The following is a 12,223-nucleotide window of genomic DNA, read 5'->3' as shown; positions in this document are numbered from 1 at the left end:
ATGCATCAGCTGCAGAGTCACTTAGTACAACATCTCACCTGAAAGATGGAGCACAAGGAGGTTAAGTGACTTGCTCAGGGTCACACAATGAGTCAGTGGCTGAGGTGGGATTTGAACCGGGGACCTCCTGGTTACAAGCCCTTTTCTTTAACCACTAGACCCCACAGCCTCCTAATGCCACAAAATGTCCTTTTCATATGGTTAAGGTATTTGAAAAAAAACTATCAGGAAGTTTCACTGTTGAGGAAAAGTGAAAACCATCAGTAAAATTGTAAATGGTTAAATTCACTCTTTTGTTTTGTGGTATCCATTACGGTACATCCAACCCAGTTGAGCATAGGTAAAAGGGCCTCTGTATGGTCAATAACAAAATTTATGCCATGGAATCATTAATTCACTGAAATGGGAGAGACAAAACACAAGGCAGAAACCTTGTACCTTTAATGGTGAACAACAGTGGGGCAAGTATGACCCATCTCAATTTTATAATTTTAATTGAAATTCTTTTCTTTTTACTTGTAGATTGCTAATCTCCTGTAAAATGAATCTGATTAAATCAAACTGTCATGTCAAAGACTCGACTCAACTCGAGTCTTACCCCTCTGACTCGGCCCGACTCGAGTCCCAATTTTTGTGACTCAGTTACACCACTGACTTTCAAACAAGCACTTCATATGATCAATATGAGTTAAGCAGCTTATAGTTACTCTTAACAAGGTTTTTCATACGTGCATTAAAAGTGCAAATTAACATAACTGTTTTATCAACTTTACATGTTTGCAATTACACTTAATTACTCTAGTTCCACAAGGGAAAGGTACTGAAATTCTACTCAACGGTTCCTTGAAGAAGACCCGAAAGTCTTAGAATAAATCTTACGTTGTAGTTCAGTTTGTTGCAACAAATCTTCAAACGCAAGTTGGGGCTCCGCACACTTCCCGTGTGTTCCTTTATCTTCAAACCCAAGTTGGGGCTCCGCACACTTCCCGTGTGTTCCTTTATCTTCAAACCCAAGTTGGGGCTCCGCACACTTCCCGTGTGTTCCTTTATCTTCAAACCCAAGTTGGGGTTTCAGTACACTGCCTGTGTGTTTCTTCTTTCTCTGAAGGCTGACACAGTCTCGATATGCTGTGCTTACGACTGGAAAGCAGAAGCTAGTCTCAGAGCCAGGGAGTGTTCTTTTTGACACACAGATAAACAGACTTTTAGACATCCCTCTTTCCTTTCAACGGAGTCCGAACACAGAGCATTCTTTGACGTTAGTTTATTGCAGGGTACAGAAACTTCTTGCAGTCCAGCAGCATTAAAGGTTCACGGTAACTTCTCTTATGGAGCCATGTTAGACTCGGAAACCAATTCAAAATTCTGGCTGCAAGATGCCAGGTCTTATAGGACTTTCAAGTAAAGGTCTGTGCATTACCCCTACTGTCTTCCATTGTGTCAGATAATGGATTTCCTCATCCTGCCTGGGATGACTAAATTGTCTCATGATCCTTCTTTGCACTGTTTTCAGCTTTCTTTTTCCTCCATAAATCCTGGTCAAATGCTATCTATTTGCGATCCTGTAGAGGCCCTTTGTGCCGGGTTCAGTTAAAGTCCACTGGTCAAAGAGCTCACAGAGCTCCTTTGTGCTGTGTGCCTGGAAGTTGCTCCAGTTTTTTTTTTTTTTTTTTTTTTAAATTTAGTCGTCGCCAATTATTTTACCCCGGTTTTCACCCCAATTTAGCATGCCCAATTATTATCTGTATCCCCGGCTCACCGCTCGCAACCCCCCCGCCGACTCGGGGAAACGGCGGCTGGAACACACGTCCTCCGAAACATGCTCCTGCCAAGCCGTCATTTTTCGCACTGCAGATCCACAGCAATGCCACCAGACCTATAGTGCCGGAGGACAACACAGATCTGGTGGCTCCGCTGCAGAGCCACAGGCGCCCTATCGGCCACAGGGGTCGCTGATGCGCGGTGAGCCGTGGATTCCCCTGCCGACCTAAGCTCTCCCTACCCGGGCAGCGCTCGGCCAATTGTGCGCCGCCCCTAGGAACTCCCGGTCACGGTCAGCTGTGACATAGCCTGGATTCGAACCTGCGATCTCCAGGCTATAGGGCACATCCTGCACTCCGCGCGGAGCGCCTTTACTGGATGCGCCACTCGGGAGCCCCCGGAAGTTGCACCAGTTAAAAGTTCAACATGCGGTTCTGTTGCTGTGTGATCAAAACTTAATCCAAGAGATTAGTCCAAATATGCATTTATATCAAAAATAGTTATTAGTTCAAGACAATTGTTCCTACGTGTCAGAGACCACAGCAATAGTTTATGAATGCTTAAGTAGGAGTCTGGAATGCTGGTTATTAACAAATCATCTTGCATTCTCTGTTTATTTCAATATCCTACAATATTCCCGTCCTAGGGATTCAGAAGCAAAAACCCAAACACTTCATTAGTGTTGTTAAACACGTTAGCTTGACACAATGGTATTTATAGAAGGATATATATTATTTTAAGTAAAATGGTTAAGTAAATGTATTTTTTTTTTTATTTAAACGTACCAGCTTTCAAACATCGACACTGCCTCTCATCCGCACTCGGTTTGGGAATCGAAGCATTAACGAGCTTCCACAATGCCACTCCCCAAAACTACATCCCTCTTCTCTGAATGGACGGCTTAATAGAGATCCCTGTTATCATTGGTTGTTTCAAGTGCCTGTTAAAAGAGAAGTATTGATGTTATGATCTAGAGTGGTTCCACCTGTCACTTTCCATTTTTTAAATAAAAAACTTGAAGCAGCCAATGATAGCGCTAGCAAGGACTGTAGTTAAATTGGAACCCTCTGGTCTTAAGTGAAATACGGGGACTGGTATTTAATTATGATCAGCTCAGTACCCAGAGATCACGGACAGAGCCCACAGACCCTGAAACTGAATAGAAAACCTGGAAGAAACTAGAGGTGAGGCAGGTATGGGTCACCTTGCAGTCGTGAGCACCCTCGCTGCCTTTATGAAGAATGCTTTCCTGTTAAAATGTACTAAAATGTAAGTCTGCATTTTTGTATTGGTTTGCATGCGTATCTGCATACCAGTGAACCCCTGGTTATAACAGAATGGCTGACCTGACATAGAGAACACTGGGAGAGCAGTGCCCGGTTGTTGTATAATTTATAATCTAGTTTATTTATGGTAACAAAGAAAATGCAAGATTACAGTCTTGAAGCCAGCTATATCATAAAAGTAATGTGAGAGTGGTTGAAATGCAATTTGAGGCTGACTTTTGGGTCTTGAAATAATTTCTCTCAAGTCGTGTTCTTGTCTATCCCTCCCCTCTAGCCGAGGCTTCATTTTTGGAATGTGGAGCGCCTGTGCCTCTGTCGGGAACATCCTGGGAGCTTTCCTGGCCTCCTGCGTGCTGAAATACGGATATGAGGTGGGTAGGAAGACATGGGTGCATTGTAGGGGCTGCAGGAACTAGGCTGGTATCAGCAGTATTAGGAGGCAGGGCTTGCAACTGTATCATGTAGGTGTCATGATAATACTGTTTACTGTTCCTTATCTTTTAACGAGGTTTGAGGTCATTCAGAGTTGTTCTGTTTGTTCTTGCTCAACTGTTATGGGGTTTTGTGTTTGTGTGTGTGTGTGTGTGTGTGTGTGTGTGTGGTATCAGGAGCAGCTCTTTAGTTCTAGTTGTCTGTCATAGATGTACTGTATGTAATGTAGGCTGGATCAGCAAAAGTGTTTTTGTAATAGTGCTGACTGGATCTTGCTTCTAGAAAGACTTGAGCTGATCTATCCTGTGTTATATGTGTCTACTGCAGGCAACTAGTACCGAAGAGCAATCAAACTATGTTAGTGACTGTGTTATTGACTATATTATTATTTATATTAGCTATATTGACTGTTATTGACTATTATTATTATTATTATTATTATTATTATTATTATTATTATTATTATTATTATTATTATTATTAGCTATAATATTGACTTATTATTATTATTATTATTATTATTATTATTATTATTATTATTATTATTAGCTATATTATTGACAGTGTTATTGACTATGTTATTGCCTATGTTTTATAACCTCTATTGGTGGCTGCTCTTCAGTTTGTGTAACATTAAATGCAGATGCACTTCACAGGTCGATTCCATGTCAGATTTTTGTTTGGCATCAATATGCTTCCTTTGGGTGACGTGCCATAATCTGTTATTACATTTTTATGTTGATAATGTGGTTGTCAGTTAGATTCCCCTGGGAGAGCGGTCTCTGATTTACTTATTTGACTCCAAACTGGGTTAGCCTGCAACTTCGTTTTATACAATATAGCCTAAGCCTACAGTTCATCACTAAGGTGTCTTTTGGTATTGTCTTTTAGTTAAAAGCAACTTCACACTGAATTATCAAAAAATAAAACCCACTGTATTTGTTGTTGAAAATTAATTTGAAGCCACTTGCTCTTTTAAACATTGTCTACAAAAAGCAAAGTGGGTATATAGGTATGCTTGAGTAAAGACATGCTGTCCAAATATCACTTCCCTTTTAGATACTACATAATTCCATTTCAAATCCATTTGAATGTGTTCAAGAAATCACTTCAGTGTCAGCAACTCATTAAAACAGCTTGTTTTTGTTGATCCTATTCACAAAACTTTAGACGATTTTAAGGAATGTTTAAAGTGCTGTCTAAGAAGATCTAATTCTCTCTAACACAGTTGAACAGGAGAATGTTTACTTAATCAGAATGTTTTGTAATTGGGGCCAATTATTGAACAAATTTGACCTGACAGAAAACGTGTGACTTGGCTTTGACCAGGAAGGCTGGACTACAAGCTCTTTGTCCTTGCATACTTTAATACTGAGTCCCCTGTCTTCCTGAAGATATACCCCTTGTGAAAATGTATGTTACTTCTATCTTTTGTCTAGTTTTAAATTCCAGAACCTTTTAAAAGGTTACAGAACACAGTATTTACATTACCTTACCTGTGCAGTATCCCTTTTGTACATACAGTATTCCAGTGACTTTGTCTTTCACCGTAATCCACAGTGATGCTCACATTGAAATTGATATTGGCCCAAAAGATGTATTCCCCTGCTGATTTTATGACCCATAAATATCAAAAGTATTGTGATTGTTTAAAATATACAGGCACAGTACGTACAAGATGGGGAACGGTAAAGGGCATGTTTTTTTTGAATACCACAAGGTGAATTGTAACCCTTTGATAGTAACTGTCCTGTTCTCCTGTCTCAGTCACTGTTCTGTTTGCTGTTTCAGTACGCCTTCCTGGTCACCTCGTCCGTGCAGTTTGCTGGCGGTGTGGTCGTGTTCTTCGGCCTCCTGAGCTCCCCTGAGGAACTGGGTGAGTGGAAGTGACAGGTTACAAAAACTAACTCTGTCCAGCATTTATACAGGACAGTGGACAGAAAAGACTACAGCAACAACAACGCTGCCATCATGTTTTGCTGCTTTTGTCCAGATTAATGATGTGAACTGGTTATACTGTTTTACGGGGTATTTTAATCTCATGAAGTCATCCCATAAACACTAGCTGTTATGCACTTCCGTTCGCTATGTCGGTCTAGTACCATGCTATGTGCATGTAAGTCTGTTATCGAGATGAAATGATTTTTCGATAGAACAATATATCAGGATTGCGAATATTAACATCTAAGCCTACCACCCTCTTGTCTTCATCCTTTGGGATAGTTCACACGTTCATCATACTAGGTACGAAGACAAAGATTACCTGTAATGTGGTTTCTTCATAGGATGATGAACTCCACACACCTGTATCCAACCCACCTTCCCCCTCTTTTCTTTACTGTATTATTTTTTTAAATATGCCAATGATTAGGATATGTGTGTGGTTTTATGGAAGAGGAACACTGGCTTTCACTTCAAAAAGGATTACATCAGTGATCTCTGGGTAAGAGATTGATTTCTTTCTCCTGACCAAGCAACATGGAGACTGGGAGTTCATCATCCCACAAAGAAACCCTATTACAGGAGCTCTTTGTCCTTCCATTCATTTCTCCCATGTCATTCTGCCACTAACGCTTCTTTCTTCCAAGGTTTATTTTTTTATTTTTGTATTTCACCTAAAATGGCTGCAGTATTTGACTTTGTGATGCAGTAATATTGCAATCTAAATGCTTAAAACAATGTGTTATGAAAATGGAAGTTGAAACATAGTAGGCGACTCAGACTTGCCAAAGGGTCAGGGCGAGAACCAGAACACAGTGCTCGGTCACCTCACAGCTGCACAGGTGGAACGTTTTCCATGTACTATTTTGTAGCATTGTTTTGACAACCTCTTTTTGTGTTCACTTTTCATTTTCATTTCCCAAAAAAACCCTATTTTCCAAATGTATTGTAACGTACAATACACAGGCAGGGGTTTCTCACGCAGCAGGAGCTGGTATCGGGTGTATGTCTTCATATTTGATTGTGCCACCTACCAGCCCTGACCCCTACCCCGTGCACGCTACAGTATTGTGGAACTCAAGGACAAGCTTTCTCGAGCCGTTGTTATTTTGGAGAGTTTTTTTTTTCTTACACAGCGTTGTACAGTTGAAATGGATACAGATACAGTGGGAGGCAGATTGTGGTCGCCCGACATCACGGTACAAACGCGGTACGACATGGCAAACATACCGCGGCTTAAAACCACTTATTTTCTGACAAGGATGTAAAAAAAAAAGATCACTACGCTAGTCAGCCACCAGATGGCGCAAGGGTGCAAAATAAATATAAAATGCGCTTCTTTAGTGTGACATCAACTAATTTACAGTGCCTTGCGAAAGTATTCGGCCCCCTTGAACTTTGCGACCTTTTGCCACATTTCAGGCTTCAAACATAAAGATATGAAACTGTAATTTTTTGTGAAGAATCAACAACAAGTGGGACACAATCATGAAGTGGAACGAAATTTATTGGATATTTCAAACTTTTTTAACAAATAAAAAACTGAAAAATTGGGCGTGCAAAATTATTCAGCCCCTTTACTTTCAGTGCAGCAAACTCTCTCCAGAAGTTCAGTGAGGATCTCTGAATGATCCAATGTTGACCTAAATGACTAATGATGATAAATAGAATCCACCTGTGTGTAATCAAGTGTCTGTATAAATGCACCTGCACTGTGATAGTCTCAGAGGTCCGTTTAAAGCGCAGAGAGCATCATGAAGAACAAGTAACACACCAGGCAGGTCCGAGATACTGTTGTGGAGAAGTTTAAAGCCGGATTTGGATACAAAAAGATTTCCCAAGCTTTAAACATTCCAAGGAGCACTGTGCAAGCGATAATATTGAAATGGAAGGAGTATCAGACCACTGCAAATCTACCAAGACCTGGCCGTCCCTCTAAACTTTCAGCTCATACAAGGAGAAGACTGATCAGAGATGCAGCCAAGAGGCCCATGATCACTCTGGATGAACTGCAGAGATCTACAGCTGAGGTGGGAGACTCTGTCCATAGGACAACAATCAGTTGTATACTGCACAAATCTGGCCTTTATGGAAGAGTGGCAAGAAGAAAGCCATTTCTTAAAGATATCCATAAAAAGTGTCGTTTACAGTTTGCCACAAGCCACCTGGGAGACACACCAAACATGTGGAAGAAGGTGCTCTGGTCAGATGAAACCAAAATCGAACTTTTTGGCAACAATGCAAAATGTTATGTTTGGCGTAAAAGCAACACAGCTCATCACCCTGAACACACCATCCCCACTGTCAAACATGGTGGTGGCAGCATCATGGTTTTGGGCCTGCTTTTCTTCAGCAGGGACAGGGAAGATGGTTAAAATTGATGGGAAGATGGATGGAGCCAAATACAGGACCATTCTGGAAGAAAACCTGATGGAGTCTGCAAAAGACCTGAGACTGGGACGGAGATTTGTCTTCCAACAAGACAATGATCCAAAACATAAAGCAAAATCTACAATGGAATGGTTCACAAATAAACATATCCAGGTGTTAGAATGGCCAAGTCAAAGCCCAGACCTGAATCCAATCGAGAATCTGTGGAAAGAACTGAAAACTGCTGTTCACAAATGCTCTCCATCCAACCTCACTGAGCTCGAGCTGTTGTGCAAGGAGGAATGGGCAAAAATTTCAGTCTCTCGATGTGCAAAACTGATAGAGACATACCCCAAGCGACTTACAGCTGTAATCGCAGCAAAAGGTGGCGCTACAAAGTATTAACTTAAGGGGGCTGAATAATTTTGCACGCCCAATTTTTCAGTTTTTTATTTGTTAAAAAAGTTTGAAATATCCAATAAATTTCGTTCCACTTCATGATTGTGTCCCACTTGTTGTTGATTCTTCACAAAAAATTACAGTTTCATATCTTTATGTTTGAAGCCTGAAATGTGGCAAAAGGTCGCAAAGTTCAAGGGGGCCGAATACTTTCGCAAGGCACTGTATGTGGTCAAAGTAATCGATGCGTTTTAAAACCTCTGTCTTGTGTGTGTGGTGTGTGTGTTTTCTTTTTTTAAAAGAGTAAACAGCATGGTCTGGTGGTTTTGCTGCAAACACCATTCAGAAACTTTCTGAGAGAGAAAGCTGCAGTTTCGGTCGATTTCCTGTATTGCAGATCCCGATAATAAACAACGTGATTTGTGCGTGGACACGCTATTTTATCATGTTCATATATTACTGTATTACTACAATAACATTAGTCGTAGTAATATACATGATACAATAGTTTTTTGGTTTTTGTTTTTAAAGCAGAAACACAATTTATAAAAATGTATTTATTTCCATTCTTAGAATTAAAACTGGTCACAGGAGCGTACAGAAACAGAAAACACATACCTTTAATTCCAAAATATCACAGAATGTAGAGCAACTACACCAGTTCAGTGCGATAAATTTCGAACGGTTAATCAAGGTTCATATTAATGAGGTCATCTATTAAAGTGCAACAACACTTCTACCCAGCGAATAGAGGGAATATGCATTTTTAAGGACACAGGAAAACTTTCAATACAAAAAAACAAAATATTGTGGTCTATAAAAAAAAAAAAAAACACACACACACACAATGTCATGGCAAGGGAGGGAACACAGAGATACAGACAGAGAGAGAGAAACCAGCATCTCTATTATAGTATAGTCTATTCTGTTTCACTTCCTAAATTCCTGTCGGCTACCTCCAGGCTAAAAACACTCAAGCCGCTTCATTATTCAACACTGGCATATCAGCCCGATACTGAGTCGGGATGCTTCATTCACTGGTCTGCTTCATTCACTGGTCTGCTTCATTCACTGGTCTGCTTCATTCACTGGTCTGCTTCATTCACTGGTCTGTTTCATTCACTGGTCTGCTTCATTCACTGGTCTGTTTCATTCTCTTACTCGTCGTTCCACACTCCAAACGCTGTGTTCCCACTCCTGCGCAGACAAACACAAACCCCATGTGGAGCTTTTTAAGAACAAGAATTTGACAAATCGAATAAACACGTGCACTTTAATAAAAATGCCTGCTGTTTTCTTTAGAAACTATCACTGAATTCCCTTGTGAGATTTCTTTTTTAATCTTCTGATAGGTTATAGGCTGTATTGCCCGTCTGCTTTAAACTGGCACATTCACAAAATCAGCTCTGTGATTCCTATTCATTTGCGGTATAGTTTGTGTTGAATATTATTTTTTAATAAATACAGGCCTATATATTTTTTTAGGCCTATATATAAATTAAGGACAATGTTTTGTAATGTTCCAGCTTCCGGCATAAACCAATTTCGGTAGCTTTTCTTTTTAATGAAGGCTACAGACTCCGTAGCCTCCATGTATTTTTTCTACATGTTTACAGTTAACATGTTTTGTATTATTTTGTGTAAAAGAAAATGTTCTTTGAAAAAAAAAAAAAAGTAGTTTTGTTGTAGAGATTGTGAAAATCGCTGTTTCTTGTTTTGATTTACATTTTTTAGACTAAGGGATTAATTTGTCAACGTGTTTTCTTTTGATATTTCCCTGTTATGGATGTGTGCCAGTAATCGCCAAAAATAAATCTTCACACTCGGTGAAGGGAATTTAAGTGATTCACATGCTGTCGAATGGGTGGAGGCGGATCAACGCCTTTTCAATGTGTTGTGGGGGAGGGTGTTAAGAAATGTGTTCTACGTTACGTTGGGGTGTGTAAGGATTATTTTTCAAACCCAATAAATACACATAAAGAATGTACTGTGAATACAATGTTTATTTGAACAATCTGCATACAAAAACGAGTGCTTTGTTTTTACACAATAAACACCACAGTGTTTAACAACATCACTTCATGATGTCTGATCTTCTAGGCATTCTGAGCTTTTCGTTTATTCGATCCCTTACGAGTTTGTTGTGCTCTGGTTCCACTCTGAACCGCCTGCGCAAGTATCCCTATAGAATGTGCTTCAGGTTCACAGGCAGCCCTTTTTTGCCTCTGGGACCATCGTAATTGACATTGTTTGTCCACTCGTGATACCGTTCAGTTGTAATGAGCGCCCTGAACAACAATGCAGCAGATCTTTCCACTCTTCCTCGACTCAAGACATGGATTTCCACTTCCTTTTCCAGGCTAATGCTGTTGATTACAATGTCTGGCAGAACGGTGGCACTGCATAGTACCTGGTCTCCAGTGGTTCATTCTCATAGCGACTCTTCATGCGTTCAAGGAGTTCTTTCGCAACTTTGGTAACAGATCCGACTGCTTCATGCAGATGTACAATTTGCTGCTTCAGGCTGTTAATGCTTCTCTGTTTTTCGTTCTGCAGCACAAGCTTTTTCAGAATGGAGTTCTTTGCCGGGTAAGCAGGTACAATGTGGGTTCGCTGCTGCATCGGTGAAATGCGGTCGGGTGGTTGCGGCGAAGATAGCTGTGCGATGACATTTGCCTGTGCACAAAAATAAAACATATTTTCTAATAAGGAGTAGCACACACTTTCCAAATAGCACAATCTTGAAAGGGAATTTAATGTTTAAAATTTAGTTTTCTTATTTTGGAGTTGAAGTAGCCCAATACAACCTGAGCACTATATTTAGCCTACATATTTTATTGTTTTTAGTATCTGTCTTTTTTTTTTTTTTTGATTTTAGTAGTTGCCAATTTAGTTTTTTTGTTATTTTCTCCCCAATTTAGTACTGTCCGGTGTTAAATACAAAATTTGTAGCCGATAACATCGTACCTTTGGCTTACTGACGAGCTTCCTCTGGCAGCTTTCATTGTTACAAAGCTTCATTTTTCTTTTCTTCTGAAAGTCATTTTTGATCTGCTGTCTCTCCAACTCTGGTTTTGATTTAGCTTGTTTATCGGCATCTGGTAAAATAAAAAGTACAAGATTAATGAATTGCACCAGTACATAACAAAAAATGAGAGCTTCCCAGTATTCAACAATAAAATATAATTTGCAAGAAAAAACGCTTATCACCAAGCTTCATAATTTTCACTGAAAAAGTTTTCTTCTCTTTTCCCTTCTTTCGGAGAACCACGTTGCTGCCCTGCTTCAATGTTCCAACAATATCTTCAGTCAAGATGACTGACACACCAGCGTGTCGCCTTGCTTCTATTTTTATTCGCTGTTAGACAGGGACACACCAGCGCGTTGCTTCTATTTTGACTCGCTGTTAGACAGGGACACACCAGCGTGTCGCTTCGCTTCTATTTTGACTCGCTGTTAGACAGGGACACACCAGCGCGTTGCTTCTATTTTGACTCGCTGTTAGACAGGGACACACCAGCGTGTCGCGTCGCTTCGCTTCTATTTTGACTCGCTGTTAGACAGGGACACACCAGCGCGTTGCTTCTATTTTGACTCGCTGTTAGACAGGGACACACCAGCGTGTCGCGTCGCTTCGCTTCTATTTTGACTCGCTGTTAGACAGGGACACACCAGCGCGTTGCTTCTATTTTGACTCGCTGTTAGACAGGGACACACCAGCGTGTCGCGTCGCTTCGCTTCTATTTTGACTCGCTGTTAGACAGGGACACACCAGCGCGTTGCTTCTATTTTGACTCGCTGTTAGACAGGGACACACCAGCGTGTCGCTTCGCTTCTATTTTGACTCGCTGTTAGACAGGGACACACCAGCGCGTTGCTTCTATTTTGACTCGCTGTTAGACAGGGACACACCAGCACGTTGCTTCTATTTTGACTCGCTGTTAGACAGGGACACACCAGCACGTTGCTTCTATTTTGACTCGCTGTTAGACAGGGACACACCAGCGTGTTGCTTCTATTTTGACTCGCTGTTA

General features: G+C 40.6%; 1 protein-coding gene across 2 annotated transcripts in view; it reads left to right on the top strand.

The window, feature by feature from the left end:
• slc37a3 (solute carrier family 37 member 3) overlaps positions 1-12,223 on the top strand; it is a 55,782-nt gene that overhangs the window by 31,950 nt on the left and 11,609 nt on the right. For both annotated transcript variants that reach the window (XM_034032057.3, XM_034032058.3), the window contains exons 7-8: positions 3,322-3,418; positions 5,271-5,355. In XM_034032057.3, coding sequence (XP_033887948.1) covers positions 3,322-3,418; positions 5,271-5,355 — 182 coding nt within the window. The remainder of the gene's footprint in view (positions 1-3,321; positions 3,419-5,270; positions 5,356-12,223) is intronic.

This window comes from Acipenser ruthenus, chromosome 14 (assembly GCF_902713425.1).
Source record: "Acipenser ruthenus chromosome 14, fAciRut3.2 maternal haplotype, whole genome shotgun sequence".
Taxonomy (NCBI): domain Eukaryota; kingdom Metazoa; phylum Chordata; class Actinopteri; order Acipenseriformes; family Acipenseridae; genus Acipenser; species Acipenser ruthenus.
This window is presented reverse-complemented; position numbering and strand designations above follow the sequence as displayed.